At 39.0% G+C, this 25,160-nt stretch overlaps 1 protein-coding gene across 3 annotated transcripts in view; it reads left to right on the top strand.

Annotated features, from left to right (window-relative positions):
• Nucleotides 1-25,160, top strand: part of RGS7 (regulator of G protein signaling 7) — a 523,389-nt gene that overhangs the window by 394,264 nt on the left and 103,965 nt on the right. For all 3 annotated transcript variants that reach the window (XM_047705283.1, XM_047705281.1, XM_047705282.1), the window contains one exon: nucleotides 4,487-4,538. In XM_047705283.1, the coding sequence (XP_047561239.1) occupies nucleotides 4,487-4,538 (52 nt within the window). The remainder of the gene's footprint in view (nucleotides 1-4,486; nucleotides 4,539-25,160) is intronic.

Genomic DNA, 25,160 nt, shown 5'->3' with positions numbered 1-25,160 from the left:
TCATTTTCAGATGAGGGAGAGGCTCTTATGCTTTCAGAAGTGATTGTGGACTCTGATTTTGGTCCTTGAGCCTGTGGCTGACACCCAAGTTCATAATGACTTACCTGAAGTAAACTCTGCATTTCATTGGGCAATATAGTTCATTAATAATGGGCTGGTGGATTCTAGCCCATAAAATTAAGACACGTTTAATGCCAGAGTTCGAACCCTAGCTTTTAGGTATTTTTGAGGATTCCCCCCATTGTCAAGCTTTTAGACATTGGAGTATTCTTTCTCATTTGTTCAAAATATTAGTAAATTTTCTGTCTAAATAAATGACAAAATAATAACTTGGCTGCCAAAGAACTTGGTTGGACAAACAGAAAACAAACAGGGAATATGTTTTTAAAAATATTTAAAGATCTTTGTCTTCCTGGAACACTCTCTGCCACTTCCTCAAGAACTTTTTATCCAAGGCAAATAGTCACAGGCCTTTATGCACTGAATAGCTAGGAGATAAAGCATTCTCTTGAAATCACGATACCAACCTAAGTTTTCAAGCAACAGAAATTAGTTAAATTAATTAATATTAAAAGGCTTTAAAATAAAGGAACATTATCCTTTACACAGTTAAAGTAATGGTAGCTTAAAGTAGCTTATTAATAAGTTAAAGTAACTTATGGTCCTAAAGGTAGCTTTTTTTTTTTTTTTTAAGATTTTATGTATTTATTTGAGAGAGAAAGTGAGAGAGAGATTGAGCATGAGAGGGGGTAGGGTCAGAGGGAGAAGCAGACTCCCTGATGAGCAGGGAGCCTGATGTGGACTGGATCCTGGGATTCCAGGATCATGACCAGAGCCTAAGGCAGTCACTTAACCCTTAACCCACTGAGCCACCCAGGCACCCCCACCAAAGGGAAATTTTAATAAATAAAAATTATTAGTGATAAGTAAAATATTTATGTATTTGTAATACTTTTTTGTTTTTTAAGGTAATTTTCTGCTACTGGAGGATTACATTTTCCATATAATCTTGCTTTCTTTGAAAAATTTTTCATATAGAGACTAATAAAAATCTAATAAAAATCTCACAAATTCTGAATGAAAAGATTTTTCTTTTTACAAAAATAACAGCTTTTATCTATCTTAGCAATCAATGGCACCACTAAAATCATCTCTGTGTAAAAGAACATATCAGTGAGAGAAGCATTGGATATAGTCTGTTTATCTCTGGAGAATTAGCTAATTTAAAATTGTTCTTTGGGACGCCTGCGTGGCTTAGTCAGTTAACCATCTGTCTTTGGCTCAGGTCATGATCCCAGGGTCCTGGGATCAAGTCCCGCATCGGGCTCCTTGCTCAGCAGGGAGCTTGCTTCTGCCTCTGCTTGCTGTTCTCTCTGCTTGTCCTCTTTCTCTCTCTGACCAATAAATAAATTAAATCTTTGAAAGAATTTTTTTTTCCTTAAACTAGCTCAGACATTGACCCAATGTTTGTGATGATGTTTTGAGTTAACCTAATCTGCAACCTTTAACTCTGCTCTTGTCGTCCCCAGACTGAAATCTGTAGGCAGATAAAGTTTACATGGCTTAGTCATGGTCATGGGTCAAAAATGTGCAGGGTTGGAATGGGCCACTCTGTATTCTGGAGAAAGTAGAGACTGTTCTTAAAGAGCTTTAGAACAAGACAAGGGAATGAGTGCAAGTGGTATAGGCAGAAGTTTAACAAGTTTTCAGTGTGCGTAGGTAGATGATAAATAGTCTTTCAAATTACATTAATTAATGTTAAATATTAAATGTTAAATATCTTAATGATCTATTTACATTTTAAATAGGCCCTAAATATGCTGTATTTGTAAATCTAATAAACATAAGATCTTAAAAGCGAGATTTAAAAAACAAACAAAGGACACTCCAGACAAGTCAGGGATAATTGAATTCTGCCTTCCTGTCTGTGAAGGCATTAATCAGTTTATATTTGAATAGCCCTAATAATGGAAAACACATTATTGTTGTCCAAGGTGCCCACTTCCATTTTTGTGTCGGTTCCAAGCAGCTGAATGTTCTTTATTACGTTGAGCTGAAATTCAGCTCCCTGGGAGGATTTTTAAAAACCACGAATTAAAATGGGAAGCTTGCACTATCATGTTTACTGTTCCTCCCGTGAATGACTGAGATGCTAACCATCATTAGGAATCTGAAGAAGCTTCAGGGCACGAGTTTGAGACAAACAGAACTCTTCATTTAATTTCATTGATATGCCACAGTATGTAAATTTGTCTCAATTTCTCAGCACATTTTTAATCTTGTGATTTCTGTATTTATTGTAAACTTGCAATTGTCTAATTATCCTCTTTTCGCTAGCTGGAATTGAGATCTGACATGATTCTCCAGGCCCCTTCATGACTTTCATTACATTAGCATACGTGCAAAGGTTATTAAGTAATGGCTAGATCAGTTTTATCATAGCTAAAGAAGTCAACTGTGAAAAGAAAAGAGAAGCTCGGACATTAAAACATCCTGGAGTCTACTTGAACTTTAAAAGTAAATTTTTAGGGCCCCTGGGTGGCTCAGTTGGTTAAACGACTGCCTTCGGCTCAGATCATAATCCTGGAGTTCTGGGATCAAGTCCCACATCGGGCTCCCTGCTCAGCAAGGGGAGTCTGCTTTTCCCTCTGCCCTCCCCACCTCGTGTGCTCTCTCTCATTCTCTCTCTCAAATAAATACATAAAATCTTTTTAAAAATTTAGAAAATAAAAATAAAAGTAAATTTTTAAATTTCAACACACGATAAGCATTTGTCACTTAAATTCTTTTTTACTAGAAATTAAAATACTTTTTCTAGAAAAAATCTTGCAATATTTGTTGCGAATGTTGGTTTTATGGCACTTCCACATAATATCACAGCATAAAATAGCTTCATTCTTTTATTTTAGTCAGGAAGCCCTCACTAAAGTAAATGATAGAAGAATAAAGAAAAATTAGAAGAATGCAGCTAAGAACATTCCTCATGGCTTTGAGAAAGAAGTATGTGTCTGACCAGTCTGACTAGCATAGATATTTTAAAAATTCGATACATGTACACACACACACACACACACCCCCTCACAAAATAAAGGGAAAAATGCTTTTGAAAAGTACCTCATAGACTAGCGGCCCAAAAGACTAACTTTGTCTCCTGTGGTTCCCATAGATCCTGACCCAATTTTACCCTCAAAGCTCTTGAATCACATGGAGATGGTGTCATAGAAATCCTTGATGTCTTCCTTTGTCCAGTGCTCCAACTCTCCCCACCCCACCTAAATTCTTGTTGTCATTTTGTTCACATGTGTAACATCAGCAGATTTCTTCATTATCCTGCAGCAATTCCCAAGAAGGAGTAGAGGGTAAATCAAAATCCCTGGGAGTCCCAAGCAGTTTGAAAAAGCTTTCCCTCAGAGAGTCAAATGGTTCTCCCCAGTTATCCTTTCCTCCTTGAATATCCCTCTTCCGGTGGGAGAGTTATCCAACAGTTACTCAGAGATCTCTTTGGCTATGCTCATTACACACGGGTAGCTGATATAAGTGACTAATAAATATGATTAAGCCCACAAGTTTGACATCTGCAGTGACTTGTTTCATTGAGTCCTACAGTCATCATCAAAGTTTGAAAGAGTAGACAGGTGGTCGTCCATTTTCCTCCTGGTCTGGAACCTCGTGTGTCCATCTTGTGGGCCTAGAAAACCCCTATGAGAAAATACAAAATGTTGATGATACAGGTTTTCCTGATCAATTTCTTTGTAGTTCTGCTGGTCGTTTCTAGAATTTCACAGAATGAGATTTCTTTCGATCATTAATCACATTAATCAACTAAAATTGATTAAATTGAAACAATTAAAATCAAGTAAAATTTGTTTTTGAAAAGTCACCTCTGGTTTCTGCAGTTTAAGAATTTAAAGCAATAATTGTTTTTATGGAGAAATTTTTTTTTTTTAAAGAAGGAAATTTGTTTAAGTCTAGTTGGGTAATGTTGAGAACTGCCTTATATAATTAACAAAGCCAGACAAATGATTGCCAGATTTTAGGGAAAATTTTGGTGGTTGAGCATTGATCTTCTGAAGGCAATAATGAAGTACTTGAAATATTTGTGATGTTTAAATATATTTCATCCTGAGTCTTGCTGAATTTAATAGCCTGCTTTTAGTCTTTGTGGGTTAACACTTTTTTTTTGAATGATGCAATCAGACCTTTTACCTTTATGTCACCTGACATAAAACTGCAGCAAATGTATGACCGTAATTTTAAGTACCTCCTGGTACTATACACATTTGAAGACTGAACAATTGTTCAGCAAAGTAAATGGGGAAGAAAAGCCTTACACAATGCCTCTTTGGGCGCTTTTCCTGGATTACTAAACATGCATTATCTGCAAACCATTCTGGGTAATTGCTGAAGAAGAATGCAACTCAAAAACCAAGAACTTGACCAATTTCGTGTGTATTTAACCTGGGTTCCATTTCTTTTTATTCCACAGACACCCTATTTTTGGCCATCAAATTGCTGGGAGCCGGAAAACACGGACTATGGTCAGTGCAATATCTCATTTTATTACAACAGCTACTATATATAGATGAACACGTGCTCACATTTTATGGCTTTGTAACAGAGAAAAGAAAACCAGAGCTATTGGTATGGGACCAATATTTATAACATTAAATTTGTGGATGGCTTTGTTTGGAAAGGGTTAGTCACAAACCTGGTGGCAAATTTTTCCAGGGTTTAGTGCCCCCATGAAATTATTAAAAAAAAAAAAAAAAAGAAAGAAAGAAAGTAAGTAAGTTTCTTCTGAATAGGTTAAAGAGCAATAAGCAACCTTAGAAAGTTTTTATTATTTCCATAGCATCTTGGTCCACTAGAAAGAGTAACAAGGGGGCTCAGAATTCCAGAGTGTTCAACTTTCCTCTCTCACTTAGCTTTGTGATTTGTGGTAAATCCCTTGGCTTTCTGGGGCTCCATGTTTCTCACTGTTATTTTAGGCACCCTCTGATTCTATAAGCAGAAGGTATGTTAAACATGGAGAGGCAAGGAAAAGGAAGGATACAAGAGGAAGCTTAACTATAATAAATCACGTTTAGTGAAATTAGAATGAACTTCTTTCAACAACCATGATTTTAGTTAAGCCTTTCAAGGAAATAGGCCCCTAACAAGTACCCATCTTTTCACATTTTCCTCAAGGGTAAGACTGAATGGTTTTAAAATGTCATTTCTGCGAATATTTATTGAGGACTTTTTCCTATGTCAAGTGCTGTTTGCGGGTACTGGAGTAACAAGGTGACTCTGACTCCACATGGTTGGGAAACTCATAGGCTAGATGAGAAGAATGAATGATACAGAAGGAGTTCCTATAGAGTGCTGAGTGACTGTAACAGGGGGTCTGCAAAATTAGGTACAAGTTTAAGGTCATGGGGACTGGCCTTACTCCGGACATCACAGGCTGATTTCACAGAAGAGCTGAGAGTCATTTAAATTGGATTTTAGGGACGCCTGGGTGGCTCAGTTGGTTAAGCGGCTGCCTTCGGCTCAGGTCATGATCCCGGCGTCCTGGGATCGAGTCCCACATCAGGCTCCTTGCTCGGCAGGAAGCCTGCTTCTCCCTCTGCCTCTGCCTACCACTCTGTCTACCTGTGCTTGCTTTCTCCCTCTCTCTCTCTGACAAAAAAAAAAAAAAAAAAAAAAAAAAAAAATTGGATTTTAAAGGAGGAGGGGAGATTTGTCAGGAGACAATGCAGGGAACGCATTTGAGGCAGAGGGCCGGCATGAGCGAGGGCAGTGAGAAGCTTTGTAGTGGTCTGGCTTTCTTTAGCATTGCTCTTGGACAGACATGCTTGTAAGAAGACTGTAGAAAAATCCTTGAAAACCAATGGAGCACTCCTTCATTTTCGTCATCTCAGAAACTTGAGTTTCCTAGTTCATGCAAGATTGACCAGGTACCAATCAAAGATTCAAAGTAACATGGAAAACAACCAAAAAACCAGAATATTTCTAAATTAATAGAATAGTTGATTCCAGCAGTGAGAATGCTGATTTATTCATTCATGGCACACGTTCTTCAAAACTGAGGCCCTTAGAGAAAGAAGGTGTTTTTAGATGTTTTAGCTGCTGGTGTATGGGGTCTGAGCTGGAGAACTTTGTGGAGATTTTGCCCAACCTGGGATATTGCCTGAGAGTTGTCTCACTAAAAAGTATGGAATTCTAGTGGAGGAAACAGTGGGACGGCTGAGAAGGAGGCCATAGAGACAGACCCACATGCTGGCAGGCCAGACGGATCCGACCTCCAATGCTTTCGCAGCCTCACGCCAACTGTGTGACTTTGGCTGAGACCTGTACCATTTCTGAGACCGAGTCTGCTCATCTTTCAAGCAGAAATAATAATACTGACTTCCTTCAGTTGTCTAAATAATCCAAATTAATATGCCTGAGGGAGCCGGAATCGCTTCTCTCATATTCAGTAAATCGGAACTGTTTTGTGCCCCTCGTCGTTATTGCCTGTATATTGCCTCTGCTCCTTGCAGAAAAGCAAATTCTCCTTCTCCACGTTTTCTCCGCATATCTTTCGTGTTTTCCACAAATATGTTAGTGTTCCCAATAACAGCTCATGTTTCATTTCACAGTAGATTGATGGTCTAGCGCTAAGCCTGAGGAGATGGCGTGGCCTAACAGCAGATCAGTTCCAGAATATCCCTCCAAGCCAGTCATCTCACAGTGATCAGTGTCATTCGGTTTCCCATTAACTCCTGCCGTGTCCATGTCAGAGAGAGAGTCGTCTTCTATTTCATACCCACAGCTGGAGTGCCTGAAATTTGTTAACTAACCATAGATGTAGCCTTGAATTATTACATTCGGGGTTTTTTGGTCCTGAATGAACATACACCAGCTTGTGTCCAGGTTGCTTGGATTATATACAAGTGAAGAATAAGTAGTTATTCAGTAGGAGATCATGGGGGGAAAGAGGCGGGAAGGACACGATGATGATCTCGGATCCGAACCACTCTTGGAGGCGATGATGCTGCATCTTCTTCCATTTTTCTCCTCAGGCACACGTAAGTCACAGCAGCAAGACAAATGACCCAGCTTTGATTTCCCTGCCACCATGTGTTTAAAGAACACTCGTAGGAAATGGGGATCCCGTTTATAAAGATGATATTGATGCCGCTGGGCTGTGGAGCCAAAACACAGTGATTACTTAGACTGTCTTTTCTAAGACGACCTGAGGGCTGGCAAGAGTTTTATGCTTAAAGCACTTAGCTTAAAGCATGTTTTCTTTGCCTGTATTAGGATCCCAGGCTCTGTTTCCATCACCAGGCTGAACTTACCAAGGAGGTTCTGCAGAACATAAACATTACAGGTCACTTTACATGGAGAAACACTTTTCCATGCTTACCTTGGTCTCATAGGAAAATAGAATACATTGATCACGTTTCGTGCCCAGACAAGCCAGTGTGGACTGCAGGGCTGCATAGCTAGGAACACCATTCTCTGAAGATCAAGTTAGGGGAGATTTTGTGGTATTTTTCACCCAAGTACAAAAAGCATTCCAGTCCAAGACAGTTAAAATGGAGACAGGAATGGACTTCTGCAAGCAGGCCTGCATCAAGAAGGACCCAGCACAAAGGCCTCGCAGTGAGGGCAGGAGGACATGGCACAGAGTAGCTCGGGAGAACTGTTCTGAGAAGTAGACAAAGCAGCAGTGTTGCGAACTGAAACAGAAGCCATGACGGGATTTTTACTGCCGTCTCTAGGCACACACATCGCACCCTGAGGTTCCCATAAAGGAGCGCACATCCAGTGCCTTTAGACAGTCCCCTTTCGAGGGCGGAGTCTCCAGTGTTCAAAAAGGACTAGAACCCCAAGTAATCAGGATTTCCAGTAAAGACAGGAGCTGACTCTAGTTGGATGACTCACCCACCAAATCCCAGCTCTCTTGGAGCCTTTCTTATTTAGTATTTCTGTATTTTGTTCAAGATTTGTTTGCACTAATTTTTATTCTTCTAATATTATATTTAAGTATTTTTTTTTTTCCTGATTGCTAAGGGTCTTTTTGGCACTCCCTTCCCTTCTGTCCCCTAGGGATGTACCTCAGTCATGTCATCCTAGGGGTAATACAACTGAGACCAACACATGACAGTGGCAGACAGACCTTTTGACAATGGAAATTACTGAGAACTTCGCTTTTGGTTGTAGGACGATGATTTGTGCCTCAGAAAATATCCAACCAAAGGTCTGTCTTTCTTCCAGGATGATGTGAAGATTTTCAGGCCTATGAAGAGAGAGTGTACTTTTTGATCCTCACCCCTTAAGAACTAGACACACTAAATGCCGCTTCTCAAAACCATGCTAAAATAATATTAAAAAGAAACGGAGAATTCATACACTTTTCATAGAAACAATAAGAGGCCAGCAGAAGAAAGTGTTCTAGTTGGCCAATCACAGCAATTAATTCTTTGCTGATGAAAATGATCACAGCAGTTTCGATATAAAGAGTAATTTTTCCTTCAGGGACAGATTTTAAGTTGCTCGGATACCTTTGATAGAAAGATTGCTATATCAAAAGTTCTGGGTTTTGGGGAGGAATGTATAATTAATCAGAGAGATCAAATACACAATGAACCAATTTAAAAGAACTGTGAAGTCAACACAAAAGCAAAACCAAATAGTATATACGGCTTCAGAACTGTGTCTTAAATGTTGGGTGACTGGCGAAATAACAGTGCCTTAAATTATTGTATATTGAATATTTAAAAATGGAGAATCCAAGATGCTGGGGAAAATGAGAGATCTTCACTTTTCTAAAAGTAGGCATTGTTTAGTTTTTGACCTAAAACATTGCAAAGCTTTCCAATCAATCCGTTCCCATTAATGAAATTGTAGAGGGGAAAGGGAGGTGCTTCATCTTCATTCTTTTGGGAACTTAAATTTATATGTTGTTTATTTTATAAGAGCTTTAATTTAAGAGCCTCTACAATTCTACTTCACAGTCCTCCGTAGAACTCCCAAAGTCTCTATCATTCACTTTTTACGAATCTATCCTGGTATATCTATTTTTGAGGCCAGATGTTAGTGGCTGTTAGTTAGAGAAGAGATTTTTTTTTTTTAAATATCTAGTGTTTGGAGTGGCATAAAATAATTAAACAGAATGTGCAGTTCCATAAGCCACCTCAGTCCTACTCACATGCTGCTTTATTATTAATACCTTACATTAGAGTGGTGCATTCGTTACTATTGATGAACCCATACTGATGCATTATTATTAACTAACGCCCATAGTTTATGTTAGCGTTTAATCTTTGTATCGTACACTCTCGGAGTTTTGACAAATGTATTACAAATGTAATCACATGTATCCACCATTACTGTGTCCTACAAAATAGTTTGAGTACCCTAAAAATTCCCTGTGCTCTACGTATCCATCCCTCCATTTTCCTTCCTCAACCCCAGGCAACCACTGTACATCTTCCCATATCCATAGTTTTTTCTTTTCCAGAATGTCATATAATTGGGATCATCCGGTAGGCAGCCTTCTCAGACTTCTTCTGACACTCAGTAACATACTTTGATTCCTCCACGTCCGTGCATAATCGGACAGCTCACTGCTTTTTAATCATGCAATAATAGTCCATTGTATGACTATACCAGCCTGTTTATCCGTTTGCCAGCTCAAGAACATCTTGGCTGCTTCCACATTTGGTAATTACGAATAAAGCCGCTGTAAACACTAGTATTCAGTTTTTGTGTGGGCATTAGTTTTCAACTCATTCAGAGAAATCTTTGGGAGAGTTATTACTGGATTATATGGTAAGATTATGTTTAGTTTTGTGAAATAGAGTCAAAAAGATTTCCATAGTGGTTGTACCATTTTGCATGCCGACCAGCAATGAATGAGAGCTCCTGGCCAGTATTTATTGCTATAGTATTTTGAATTTGAGCCATTCCAGTAGATGTGGTGTCTCATTGTTGTAATTTTTAATTCCCCAGTAACACTATGTTGAATATTTTTTCATATGCGTATGTGCCAAGTGTCCATCTTTTTTGCTGAGGTGACTGTCCAGATTTTTGCTCACCTTTTAGTTGGGTTGTTATTTTCTTACTGGAAGTTTTAAGAATTCTTAGTGTGTTGTGAATATCAGCCCCTCATCAGATATGTTTTGCAAAGGTTTTCTCTTCGTGTGCAGCTTCTGTTTTCATTCTGTGAGTGGTGTCTTTTACAAATAAGTTTTAAATTGTAATGAAGGCCAACTTATTAATTTTTTTTCTTTCATAGACTGTGCTTTGGTTTTTATCTTAAAAAGTCATCGCCAAACCCACGGTCACCTAGATTTTCTCCTATGCTCTATTTAAGGAATTTTATAGTTTTGTCTTTTACATTTAGGTTTATGACTCATTTTGAGGTAAAACTTGTGAAAGTTGTAAGGGCTGAATCAAGTTTCATTTTTATTTTCTTTTGCAAGTGGATGTCCAGCTGTTCCAACACCATTTATTGAAAAGACTATCCCTCCTCCATTGAATTGCCTTTGCTCGTTTGTCAAATAACAGTATTTGGCTGTATTTGTGTGGGTCTATTTCTGGCTTTCTGTTCTGTTCCATTGATACATTGTCTATTCCCTCACCAACGTCATAGGGTGTTGATAACTGTAGCTTTATAATAGGTTTTGAAATTGGGTATCATCAGTCCCCCAACCTGATACTTATCCTTCAGTATTATGTTACATATTCTGCATCTTTGCTTTTTATATAAACTTAAGAATCAGTCTTTTGTTATCCACAAAACTAACCTGCTGGGATTTGACTGGGATTACAGATCAAGCTGAGAAGGATTGACATCTTGACAATATTGAGTCTTCCTATCCACGAACATGGGTTATCTCTCCATATTTAGTTCTTTCTCCAGCATTTTTCATCAGCATTGTGTACTGTTTTTAGTAAAGGTCTGGCATTTGTCTCACTCTATCTCATTTGTTTCACTTAGCATAATGCCCCTAGGTCCATCTATGTTATCATCAATGGCAAGATCTCATTCTTTCTTATTGCTGAGCACTGGGAGGTACAGGTTTCTAGTTGTAGAATGAATAAGTCATGAGAACAAAAGGTACAGCATAGGGAAGTGGTCTGTGGTATTCTAATAGTGTTGTATGGTGATAGATGGTAGCCACACTTGTGGTGAATATAACATAATGTTTAAACTTGATTCATTATTTCATACACTTGAAACTAATAATATAGTGTGTCACTATGCTTTAAAATTTTTCCACTAAAAATAAAATAAATATAAAAAAATAATTTTATATTGGCTAGAAGTCAAAATAATAATATTTTGCATTATTAGTCAAATGGTATGTTATCATTTATTTATAAATGATACATTACTGGAAAAAATCTGGTACCCATTTTGTTAAATTCTTACCTAAGTATTTTCTTTTTTTTAGCACACTATTTACATTTGTATGTTAATATCAATGGTACTATATATTTGATTTCTATTTCCATTTGTGTGTGTGTGTGTGTGTATTATATGTTAGCTGTAGGGTTTTTGTAGATGTTCTTTACTAAGTTGAGGAAGTTTCCTTCTATTCCTAGTTTGTCGAGAGCTTTTGGTGTGTGTGTGTGTATGTGTGTGTGTGTGTGTGTGTGCGCCCGCGTTTAGTGAATGGGTGCTAGATTTTGTCAAATTCTTTGTTGGCATTTGTTGATAAGATCATACAGTTTTTATATGTTAGTCTATTGATATGATGGGTTTCATTAACTGGCTAGTATTGAACTTATAGAATGTTAGGAATGACTCCTTTTGCCTCTGTTTTCTGAAGAAATTGTGGGGAGTTGGTGAAAACATCTTAGCTTGGTACTTTCTGTTCTGGTAGGTTATCAATTATTGATAGATAATTGTTTAATAGATACTTGTTTAATAGATAGAAGCCTATTCAGATTATCTTTTTCTTCTTGTGTGACTTTTGGTATATTGTGTCTTTTAAAAATTGGTATATTTTACGTAGGTTATCAAACTTGTAGACTAGAGTTGTTTTTAATGTTTTTTTACTATCTTTTCAAAGTCTATGTATCTACATGTCCAATGTCCATGTAGTGATTGCCATTTTTTCTTACATTAATAATTTGTGACTTCTTTGTTTTTTCATTAGCTTGACTAGAGGTTTATCAATATTGATCTCTTCAAAGAACCAGCTTTTGATATTGTTGAATTTCTTTTTTGGTTTCCTGTTTTTGAGTTCATTGATTTCTGCTGTAATTTTTTAGTAGTTCTTTTCTTCTGCTTGCTCTGAATTTAATTTGTTCTTCTTCTTCTTTTTTTTTTTTCTTTCATTTCCTATATTGGAAGTTCAAGTTTATTGGTTTCTGCTGTAATTTTTTAGTAGTTCTTTTCTTCTGCTTGCTCTGAATTTAATTTGTTCTTCTTCTTTTTTTTTTCTTTCATTTCCTATATTGGAAGTTCAGTTTATTGGTTTCAGATCTTTTCTTAAATATATGCATTCAGTGTTACAAATTTCCCTCTAAGCACACTTTTCACTGCATTTAAGATTATGTTAACTTGTATTTTTATTGTCCTTCAGTGAAAATATTTTTTTAATGTTTCAAGATTCATTTAACAACATGTTATTTATAAGTGTGGTTTTTTTCCCATTTTATTTTATTTTATTTTATTTCTTTTCAGTGTTCCAGCATTCATTGTTTATACACCACACCCAGTGCTCCATGCAATACGTGCCCTCCATAATACCCACCACCAGTGTGTTGTTTAATTGCAAGCATTTGAGGGCTTTCTAGCAATCTTTCTGTTATTGATTTCTGGTTTAATTTCATTGTTGTCTGAGAGCATGCTTTGTAAGATTTCTATTTTTTTTTTTTTAATTTATTATAATGTGTCTTGTGGCCTAGAACATGGTCTATTTTGGTGCGACATGTCCCATGGGAACCTGAGAAGATTGTACATTCTTCTGTTGTTGGATGGAGTATTGTATAAATGTCAATTAGATCCAGTTGATTGATGGAGCTCTTCTGTTCAGCTTGTCATTACCAATTTTTTGGCCGCTGGAGCTGTCAACTAGAGATAGATGCATGTCGAAGTCTTTAATCATAATAGTACTTGCCTTTTTCTCCTTGAAGTATCTCAGTTTTGCCTCAAGTACTCTCAGAGTCCTCATCATTTGATTGGCATATTTACAACATTCACATTAAAGTGATTATTAATATAGTTGGATTAATATCTGTCCCATTTGTAACTATTTTCTATTTATATCCTTTTTTGACTTCTATTCATTTTCTAACTTCTCTGACTTTAATTGGGCATTTTATATGATTCCTTTTCTCATCTCTCTTAGTACATCAATTATATTACTATTTTTTATTTTTTTCAAGATTTTATTTATTCATTTATTTGACAGAGAGTGCACAGCAGGGGGAGTATCCAGGCAGAGGGAGGGAGAGAAGCAGGATTTCCCCTCCCTCCCCAGGTAGGGAGCCCAATGCGGTACCCCATCCCAGGACCCCGAGACCATAGCCTGAGCCAAAGGCCAACTCTTAAAGACTGAGCCACCCAGGTGCCCCTGTTACACTTTACAATTGTTTAAAAATTTCCCTAGAGTTTTAAATATTCATTTACAACCAATCTAAGACCACTTGCAGAGAACACTAGACACTTTATGAGTAATAGAAGCACCTCATGAGAGAACACCCCACTTATTCCTCCCAGTCACACAATACTGCTGTCACTCCCAAGCTATAATCACTGACTAGACCCTTGCTATTGCTATTTTGAACAAATTATTATCTTTTAGATCAACTAAGAATAAGAAATATGAAACATTTTGTTTTACCGTCATTGATTCCTTCTCTTAAAGTTTTCCTTTCTTTTTTGGATCTGAGTTTCAACCTATATCACTTTCCTTTTCTCTGAAGAACTTCTGTTAACATTTCTTATCAGGCCAGTCTACTGACAACAAATTCCCTCAGTTTTCATTTGTCACATAGAGAAATATCTATATATGTCAAATATCTATATATGACATATATATATATATATATATATATATATATATCAAATAGAGAAAAATCTCTATTTCTTTTTCACTTTTGAAAGATAATCTTGCAGAGTAACGAATTCGAGGCTGGCAGTCTTTCCTTCCATAGTTCCCTTGCTCCAGGTGGTTTGGACCCTGGTATAACCCCAGTTTATCAGATACCGTAGTATGGTCGCCCCTGAGGAAAGCTTTGTTAAAAGAAGAACAGAATGTGGGTGTCTGGGTGGCTTAGTGGGTTAAGCCTCTGCCTTCGGCTCAGGTCATGTTCTCAGGGTCCTGGGATCGAGCCCCGCATCGGGCTCCCTGCTCAGCAGGGAGCCTGCTTCCCCCTCTCCCTCTACCTGTCCCTCCCCATGCTTGTGCTCCGCACTCACCCCCCCCCCATCAAATAAATAAATAACATTAAAAAGAAGAAGAAGAAGAAGAAGAAGAAGAAGAACAGAATGTTCTGGGTGTATTTTCAGATGGTTTCTGTTTCCCTCCTCTTGTTGGAAGCATGAGGGAATTTTCTGAGATCCTCACTGTGCGAGGCTGGCAGTGGTAATACTCACAAATGGGTGATATTCCCCCAACACTGCCCCCCACCCCCGGGAGTTTTTATGCTCTAGCTTGTTCACACTTGAGCCTCCAGCAGTGAGTCACTTAGTTTTAGTTTTCCTACCCCACAGGGAGGTTTCTGCTCCAGGGAGTTGTGATTCTCTGTATGTGTCTGTCCGTCCTTCCAGCCTGGGGGCAGTGATTCCCCGTCTGGTCTCCATTCCCTGATGGATGTAGGGAGAAACAGCTGGTTTTGACTCTGTTCATCTTTTTTCAGTTTTGTGAGGATGGATGGGAATAACAGTTTCCAAGCTGCTGACGTGCTAGACTAGAAACCAGAGAGCAGATTTTTTTATAGGGAAAAGGAAGAACAAATTACTACTGAGCAAGCTGTTCCTGTCTATTTGCTTCTGCTTTTATTTCATTTTGTTCCTTTACTATTTTATCATGGGACAGTCTCTGAATCAACTTCTGAGAGAAATGGGAAGCAAAGTTGTTTGTTTCTCTTCCATGTGTTCTCCCTGTCCACTGGCCTTTGGAGAGTGTCTAAGTCCAACCATCAGTGTCATGGAAAATTTGAGGTGGTTATTTTCTCCTTGATTTCCCTGTAGCTTTGGAAGTGGCCTAGAATGGAAATGGAGAGTAACCTGGCACACTCAGTTGGCAGACCTTGATAAAAGGGTAAAGAAACAAAGTAAGAGTGCATCCAAGCTGAATTCTAATAAGGCTTGCATGATTTTAAATTTTGTATATATTTCACCGTAAACATGAGAACATAATTTACATGTTAATGTTCCAACATGTTTTCCCCAAAGCTATCATTTTATCATTCTTGTGCCCTGAAACACGATCATAGGTGCATCTAGAAAGAAAGATAAAACATTAAAACCCACAGGAATGTCACTCGTCTCTGAAAATTACAGATGCTCTGGGACAATTAAAATTTTAAAACACAAAATTTTAGAAAAAAGTTAAAAATCTTCACTGATTCAACCAAATTGCAGTAATCTCCTAATTTGTGGAGATGATGGACTCTCATACATCTCTCTTAATAAAAAAGAAAAGTTATACTGTATTTTAGTTACTGTAGTCCTAAAGGATAGTATTGATATTATAATCTACTTTATAAATTAAATAGTCACCATGAACTAGTTTAGCCAAAACAAACAAGCAAAAAAACCAATCTCTGTCCTAAAAACAATCCATTTACCCCATATAACAATGAGAACGAGCTCATTATTCATTAAAAAGACCTGAAGCGGGGCACCTGGGTGGCTCAGTGGGTTAAAGCCTCTGCTTTCGGCTCGGGTCATGATCTCAGGGTCCTGGGATCAAGCCCCGTATCGGGCTCTCCTCTCTCTCTGCCTGCTTCTCTGCCTACTTGTGATCTCTGTCTGTCAAATAAATAAATAAAATAAATAAATAAATAAAATCTTAAAAAAAAAAAAAAAAAGACCTGAAGCATTTGTGGCATCTTCAGAATACAAATATTGGCACAAATCATCCTCCTCCTTCATAAAATGTCAGAGCTGGAGGGAGCCTGAGAGAGGATCCAATCCATCCTTCTCTCTTCATGATGAGTTCCAGAGAGTGGCAGGACTAGCCAGGCCAAGGTCTCACCCCTCATTATTGGCCAAATTTAGAACATACTAAGGAGTGAGTTAAGTAGGAAGAGAGCTGAATCCCTGTGTCGCATAGCAACCAGTAGAGATTTTCAAGAAGAGTCTTCAGTGGTTGTAACTTTCCTCAGGCCACCAAGTACGCCAAATGGGCCCTGTCTTTGTGTTTCTGCTACCATAATGGAGCGCGTTCCAGTAAGCTGAATTTTCTGTGATTGACCTGGTCTGTGCTTTCATGCGAAGTCCGAGGTAGCACGTTCTTATTAAAGAAATTTCTCTTTAAGCCAAGAAGTATTTTTCTAAGGCTGCCCCAACTCCTGCTGTTGCTTTCTGGTTTCTTTGTACAGCCTTGGGCAGTTCCCAGCAGTTACAGTAAAGGTGACAACACATTGTGCTCGCAGATCACTGTGCATTTGCCAGGTTTCAGGGCAGTTCCTCAGGCTGTTTCCCTGCACAGGATGCAAAGGGCAAGGCTCACAGACTCTTATTGCCGTTGCTATTACAAACCCTTCTTAAACAGGCTTCTGTTTTAGACATATTTTGCAAGTGGAAGAAAAACAATACATCTGCTTAGTTTACAGGGAAGAGCAAGAATTCCTCTGCCTGCGTGACTAGTCCAGTCCCCTTTTCAAACCACCCGATGAAATCCCCTGATAGTAAAACGTGTCAGGAGTAGATTCTGGGAAGGGAATCGCCAGATACTACATAGCAATTGCTGGGTAATTGGAAGTTAAGTCTTGTCCAAATCATGGACTCACAGAAACACAAGGACGTATCAAAGGGAAGAGTTCCACGACATCTTTCCAAAACGACCAACACAAACTTGGAGCAAACTGTGTAGACACTGGCTTGGAGAACCTGGTCACCGTGGAGCATTTCTGTGCCTCGAGCCACTCACTGTAGTGAACGCAGACACAGAGGTCTTCCCTGCTGAAGTCTGTGTCACTCAGTAAGCAGCAGCGCCGTGCCAGGTGTCCGACGAACACTGGGAAATACAAAGTGGAAGGCTCAAAGCCCCAGCCGGCATTCTCACCAGTTAGTTTTTTTTTTTTTTTTAAATTTTATTTATTTATTTGACAGAGATCACAAGTAGGCAGAGAGGCAGGGAGAGAGAGAGAGGAGGAAGCAGGCTCCCTGCTGGGCAGACCGCCTGATGCAGGGCTCGATCCCAGGACCCTGGGATCATGACCTGAGCCGAAGGCAGAGGCTTTAACCCACTGAGCCACCCAGGCGCCCCTCTCACCAGTTAATTTTATCTCACACCTGACACGGTCCATTCTGTCAGTGCAATTCAGTCAGTACTCGCTGAGCACTTGGTGGTGTGCAAGGCACTGAGCTCTTGCCGTGGCAGGAATGAGGACGGGTGAGAGACAGTCTCTGATCCACGTCAGCCGACGGTCAAGGAGAGGGAAAGGGCAGGGTCCAAAAGGGAACTGTCCCCTCCAGCATGAGCGCTCTCTGACCCGTGTTAGTTAGGACATGCATCAGCTCAGGACTTGGAATGTCCTCGGAGACCCTAAACGCATTTGCCTTTGACTTGCCATTCTTTCTCCAGGAGCCCCCGAAGACCCAGAGTTCTGGAATCAGACGCGCCGCTTCATATCCTCACTCAGCACTTAGTAGCTGTGGCCTCATGTCCGTGACTTCACTTTTCTAAATATCAGTTTCCTCATCCGTAAAATGGGATCTCAAAGTCAAATGTCCTTTTACGCCTAGTAGAGCATCAGTTATAAATGGGTATACAGTCGGTGGTTTTCATTCTTCCCATTTTTTTTTACATCCCCACAGATTTCTGGGCTTTTTGATGCCCTTATTCTTTTTTTTTTTTTACGGTTTTACAAAATCGTAGTCCATAATGAAGGCCTCTTTTGCATATTCTCCATTATATTGGAAATCTGTCAACAAAGCAGACAGAGGAGAAAACGGAAGTCTGCTGTCACATGCTGCTGGGTTCGTGAATATGATTGTTTTTTTCCTGGCTTTCTTAAAAAATGTGGCAAGCACCAATTAAGACATAATGCTGTGACGCCAGTCTTAAGTGGGTTTTGATTTGCAAATCACATTCATCTTGTCTTGAAATAGCTTCATTGGTTTCCTTGGAAACTTTGAAATTGATTTTCAGGTGTGCATTCTGAGTTCCAAGGTTCATAACCATAGTGATACGGATCATCTTAGCACCTCGTGGTCTTTAATTTTTCTGCCCTCTGAGCTGGAAAAGTATTAGCTACTGGTGATCTTTAATAGGAGGTGCACGGCAATGTTTTAGGATCATTTGTGATGATTTGCGTATTTAACAACGCATGAAGCATTTTAAATAATATGACTTATGCTCCGAAGTTAGAAAGAATCTGAATTGTATTTCATTCAGTGTTTTAAAAAATAGGTTTATATCCCTCTGCCTTTATTATTTTTCTACAGTCTGAGGCTAATATCATATATCACCTGGGATGGTTGACTGTGGATCAAGATGCTATGTTAGGCAATACACATAAATTTTCTAAACCTTCTTTGCCCAACCCCTAGGGAAAGAACAATTTACCTTATCCTCCTTTAAAGCAGATTTTCTAACACTTAGATTTCTACTGCTTCATCTTTCCGGGCAATTGGAGAGCAACTGAAATTTAGAGAAGTAGGAAGACATACAGGAAACAAATGTTATCCTTTTGGAAAACTACAGGTGACAAACGTTAGTCAATAAAAATACTCACATTACCCTCAATTCTTAGACTTACTCCAAAACTACAGAAGAAAATAGGTTTGTTTTACACTCACTCCTCCCTCGTGGATGTATGTCTGTGTGGTAAAGAGGAGCTGTTACGCGTGGACAACACAGAAAATGCAGCAAAACATGCTTTAAGGAGCACCCGGGTGGCTCAGTCATTAAGCGTCTGCCTTCGACTCAGGTCATGATTCCAGGGTCCTGGGATCGAGCCCCACGTCGGGCTCCCTGCTCGGCAGGAAGCCTGCTTCTCCCTCTGCCACTCCCCCTGCTTGTGTTCCCTCGCTCACTGTGTCTCTCTCTGTCAAATAAATAAAATTTAAAAAAAAACATGCCTTTAAGGAATGTCAAAGCTTTATATCATTAACAGGCTCTGTCTTTTTGGGGAGAAGCTTATGCACTGCTCACTTCTACTTCATGTATTATTTGCTAACAAAAATTCAGTGCATTCTGGTCTCTTCTCCACTCTGACTCCCCTCTTCCAAAAAGAAGGAATGACTTATATTTATATCTTGGAAATTAGACCAAAAAGGAAAGAATGAGATGCCAGAACCAGTGATAAGAAATTGATAAATCAAAATAAACATGGATTATTTTTTTAAATAATTAACTTTGGAGTTTAAACTAAAATGGAATTAAAATGGCAGGCCACAATACTGTATCAGTTATGAAAAACTCAGCTCATGTTTGACAACTTAAAATCACTCTTTAAAATGATATCCTCAGGGAAGAAAACCACAATGGGAATTTTAAAATAGCACAGGGCTGGGACGCCTGGGTGGCTCAGTGGGTTAAAGCCTCTGCTTTTGGCTCAGGTCAAGATCTCAGGGTCCTGGGATGGAGCCCCACATCAAGCTCTGCTCAGCAGGGATCCTGCTCCCCCCCCCCTGCCTCCCTCTCTGCCTACTTGTGACTCTGTCAAATAAATAAATAAATAAAATCTTAAAAAATAAAATCAAATAAAATAGCACAGGGCTACATTTTCCTCTGGAGGTGTTCACAGACTTCTCAAGGTTTCCAAGGAACCACAGATTCGAGGGACTATGTTTCCTCCTTTTTTTAATGTAGTCTTTCTAAATGTCATGAAAATTTTCCTACTAAGAAAAAGCTTTTATATCAAGGAAAATTTTGCAATAAAGTTTCACTTTTTTAAAGTAGTATTTGGAAAATTTTGCAATATATTTATATTATTTTCATAAGTTATAGATTAATAATATTTATAAAGATAAATGGAATCGGAAAAACTTTTCATAGAAGCCTTATGATCACAGGAAATTTTAAAATTTCAACTAATTTATAAATTTGTTGTTGTACAGAAGACTAACAGGTGATCGGTTCTATAAGGATAGTGTAATTAACACGTGACTTGAAGAAGAAGAAGAAAGAATAATCCAAATTTCTCTCTCAGAAGAGCCTGTCCATGTATTTTCTGGGATATTTGGAGCCCACTGGATACATGTAGAAGAGTGGTTTAACAGTTATATTTTTAAGTGTGGATATCTACATTTTGGAATTATATGATTCATGAATATTTAAATTTATGTTAAAAATTTTAGAGTCAAATTAAAAATAATGCACTTTTTTTTTCCCCACCCCTGAGGTGAGTGCGTGAGCAAAAGCCTCTAAAGTCTACACTTTAATGGAAGGCAGCTTTGGAGCAGGGCTGGGTGTGACAAATTTCAGATAAAAGGATACTAAGACTTACTCCAAAATAACACCCAGGAAAGCATAGTTAAATTTTTTATTTCAAGTTCCGTTATGGAAGAAATATATAAGATTTTAACATAAACTAAATAAATAAGGGAAAAGAAAGGAAATTGAGTTCTATTGAGCTCCTGTATATAAAAATCCATCTGTTGCTTTACTTAGAAGCAGATTTTTTTTTCTTAAGGATTTCTTTTTTTTTTTTGACAGAGAGAGAGATCACAAGTAGGCAGAGAGGCGGCAGAGGGGGCAGGGGAAACAGGCTCCCCGCTGAGCAGAGAGCCCGATGCAGGACTCGATCCCAGGACCCTGAGATCATGACCTGAGCCGAAGGCAGAGGCTTAACCCACTGAACCACCCACACCTCCCCCTTAAGGATTTCTTTATGTATAACTGTCATAATATATTTATTCCCATAGTGCAAAGGAGAAGAAAATCAAGAAAAACTGAGTCAGGTGAGAAGTTCATGGCTAGATTAACACAACCTCTCCTTTAAGACTCAGCAAACATACTGCCCTCTGCTCCACCCAGATGGGAGGTCAGTCCAGCTGTATGGGCCAGGCAGCTGTCTCTTGCCCTGGATTTTGAGTCCCTTGAAAGTCCAAGGACAAAATCTTCTTTCACTGTGTATCCCCTGTGCCTAGGACAATATGCAGAATTTCAGTAGGTGTTCAATAAACATTAATTCAGTGAGTGAGTGACTGAAGTATGAAGAGTTCTGATTCCTGGGGTTTACACTGTGGTCCAATGCATTATATCTAGCTTTAAAGACGCCAAATATCTATGCTCACGTTGGTAGTAAGAAAACAATGTAAAATTATTAACAGCAACAATTTTAACAAAAATTTTGAACAGCAGCATTCGAAATGACCATGTCTGAATTTCGATGAGGACCTCTATGCTTGTCTTATGAGGCTTGAAATTACAGTTACATGGCATAAAATAGCCCTTCTCCTAGAACATCAGGAGAGATTTGAAGGGACAAAATTGGAAGATGTCGTAAGCCTATCCAAATGTGTCAGATGATGAAGGCAATTTAAAATACTTGGCTTTGATTTCATATTCTAAATGGACGTATAATCATTATGAAAACCTCAAGAATAGAATAAGAAGAATAAGAGAATAGAAGCCAAGTGTATGAGAGAAATACAAGATATGCTTAGGAACCATTTACATAGAATTATAGGATACATTATACATACTCTGATCTAATAAATGAATGTGAACACTAAATAAGGAAGCAGTGTGGCAGATTTTTACCACAAACTACCACCACTCTGGCCAGCACCTTGCTAGATGATAAGACTCCCCCATTCTTGCTAAGTCTCTCGGGTACTCTAGGAGCTTCTTGTCCTACAGCCTTGAGCTGAGCCCTGCTTCTTGTCCTTGCTAGCTCTGAGAGCGTTAGCTGAAGTCCTCCATTCTGAGCTTTGTGTTTCTGTCTAATAAAATATATACATACATGTTTAATATATTTAGTGTTTATATATTATGTACAATACATATAACATTATAAATAATAATATTTAATATATATTTAATAAACCTATGTCTTGTAGCTCATACCGTTATTGCCAGACACAAAGGAGATGAACAGGAGATACACAGAAGTAACCTAGACACTAAATTAGCTTGGGAAGTAATGGGGATTATTCACTTATTCATGAGATGTATAGCAAACATTAAGAATGATTATTGTTTACCTACGTATTTGTCTCCTCCCAGTTTAACATAAGGATTGAGGGGACTAAGAACAGTGACTGAATTATTTATCTCTGCATCGTGGTGCCTAGAACTGAGTTGGTCCATTGAATGAAACAAATGAGGACATTTCAGTTAATATAACATTACATCCTACGTTTGAAAAAAAATACATCCATTCTTCTTAATATAGTTTGACTAGTCATAGCTTAAATGTATGCATTATAGAGCAATTCTAAACTGTAAGTATCCTGTTGAATATTTAAAATGGAATTATTGCCAAGGTCATAAAGTCAAATTTTAATTTTTTTCTAAAAATTATATGTTCCTTTGAATCTGAGATAAACTTAGAATTTTCCTCAGACTTGACTGAAAAACTGATTATTGGTTCCACTACAGATACATTTAATCATACATTTGCGTAATACCTTCTAAGTTTTCAAAAGGCCTTTACACTGATCATTGCCTTCAATTTTCACAACCATCTTATGAAGTCAGGAAAAAATATATTAAAATTCCCAGGGATGCCTGGGTGGCTCAGTGGGTTAAAGCCTCTGCCTTTGGCTCAGGTTATGATCTCAGGGTCCTGGGATCGAGCCCCGCATCGGGCTCTCTGCTCAGCGGGGAGCCTGCTTCCTCCTCTCTCTCTGCCTGCCTCTCTGCCTACTTGTGATCTCTGTCTGTCAAAAAATAAATAAAATCTTTAAAATTCCCATTTGTCAGGAGTCTGACTCTGAAAGGAGAGAACACTTTGTCACCGCCTAGGAGCAGGCCTCGCTTCCTGATTTTGAGAATGACGACTCATGTGTTCACCTGCCCGACCCCTGACTTGCGCCTGTGATGTCTTCTTCTTGCATCTGTGGAGCAGCCTGGCTCACTTCGTTTCTTTACAATCTTAATTAGAATAATTTACCATGTGCAGACCTCAAGTGCGGCTCTCGTCACAGATCACTTTTGCTAATATGCTTTCATCAGGACGCCCCTGGGGAAGTTCCTGGGAAGGAGCCTATTACAGGTTCCAAAGGAAAGGAAAGAAATGTAATAAACAGGTAAAATCAAAGGGCAAAATTAACTTTATAGAAGTTAACGAAACAGGTTCTCAGATGTTTAGCAAAGTTCTGTTGCGCCCTAATCCTGATCTGCCTTGACCAGGCTGCTCTCCTGTTCTTACTTTGTACTGTCCTGGACACCCTAGGCTTCTTTATTTCAGCTGGGAGATGGAGAACTTGTTCCCCAAGTTACCTTACGTTTTAGGATACACCCTTGATTCAGAGCCTGTATTGACTATTTCTCCAAACAGAGTGGTTCTTTCCAGACAGCTGGGTCCGCATTCCAGTTCAGCTGCTGAGGAGAGGTGTATGTACTTGAAAAAGTTAGCTCTCTCTGCCCGTTTTAACGATAACACTCCCACCCGATAAGGTTGCTTGAAGGATTACTTGGCTAATTTATGAAGGATTGAAATGGTGCCTGGCACAGCGTAAGTGTTACCTATTACTGTTAGTATTTCCATCTCCGTTATCTTTATTATTTTCAGGCTCTTATCACTATCATCATTATCTTCTCCTAAAAAGAAGAGAAACAACCTCAAAGGTCATTGTAGGTCTGTCTGTCGGGAAGCAGATGGTTTCATTTTATTAAGGCTACTGGATGCAGCAGTGAGGAGGGGAGTGCAGGGGTGGCAGGCAGGGGAACCAGGGTTCTCAAACCAGATTTTGTTTTGGCAAATAGGAGTGAAGAAGTAAGATATGGAAGGAAACTTGGAGCAGGAATTGCAAATAGGTTAGCCATGCCGCTTCTAAGAATCAGCTTTTCCTCCCCTACTGGCTGCTTTTCTGAGCGGCCATCAACCTCCACTGCATGCTGGGAGGGATCGCCATGAAACCCACCCAGGGCCATTTTGAGATTCTCTGTCCCGTAGAGACGTTCTGGGTTCCAGTTCCAAAATCACTATATGAGTCATATCAGATTGCTGTCTATGTAGATAAGTAACAGGAAACAGGTGTGTTATTTTCTAACAAAATAATGTATTGCAACCTCATTAAGATAGAAATTATGCTCTTCTATTATTATTATTATTATTATTATTATTATTATTAAGCTGTCCACTCTCTCATTTACTATCCCTTTGCCTCATGTGAGCTTGAGCAACTTATTAAACGTGCATGGCAAGCACATCATTGCCATTTCTGTCTCTTATAACCCTCAGTTCCGTAGTTCCCGATACATTACAATCCACACCTCAGCCCTGGCCAAAGGTGTCTGCCTCCCCAGCCCAGGCGGCAGCCACCCTCACTGCCTCCCACCCTGTCCAGGCTCCGACCCTCTACTTTGAGGACACCCTGCTCATGTCCTGCCCAGAGTCCCCTTGCTGGACTGTGATGGGTGCGCTCTACCCCCAGAACTTTCTGGAGCTGGTTCGTTTTCCCAATTTAGGTCACAACTCAAAAGTTATCACTTCAGAGAGTCCTTTGTGATACCTTCAATCTAAAGTACCAGCCCAGTCCGCAAACCCTCCGCTTCGCCCAGTATCTGTCACAGCTTGTCGCAGCTGGATGATTAACCAGTTGCTTTAGTGTCTACTGCTTGACTTGACTCTGGCCTCAACCAAGAATTTCTTAGTCTCATCCTGCCTTCAGTGCCTCATCTGCAAAGGAGGAAAATTAGTAGCACCTGATTGTTGCTGAGGTCACGGCACTTGGACACCAAAACTTACATAAAATACTTGCAGAGTACGTGGAAAGCATTCAGTAAATACTGGGCATTGCTGTCTCTTTATTATAGTACTGTCTGTTGTCCATCACACTCTAGACCAGTTTACTGTAAGCTAAGGGCAGTGAGGGTCCC

The sequence above is a fragment of the Lutra lutra genome, chromosome 15, assembly GCF_902655055.1.
Source record: "Lutra lutra chromosome 15, mLutLut1.2, whole genome shotgun sequence".
Lineage (NCBI taxonomy): Eukaryota > Metazoa > Chordata > Mammalia > Carnivora > Mustelidae > Lutra > Lutra lutra.
Note: the sequence above shows the minus strand (reverse complement) of the source record. Positions and strands in the feature narration are given on the sequence as shown.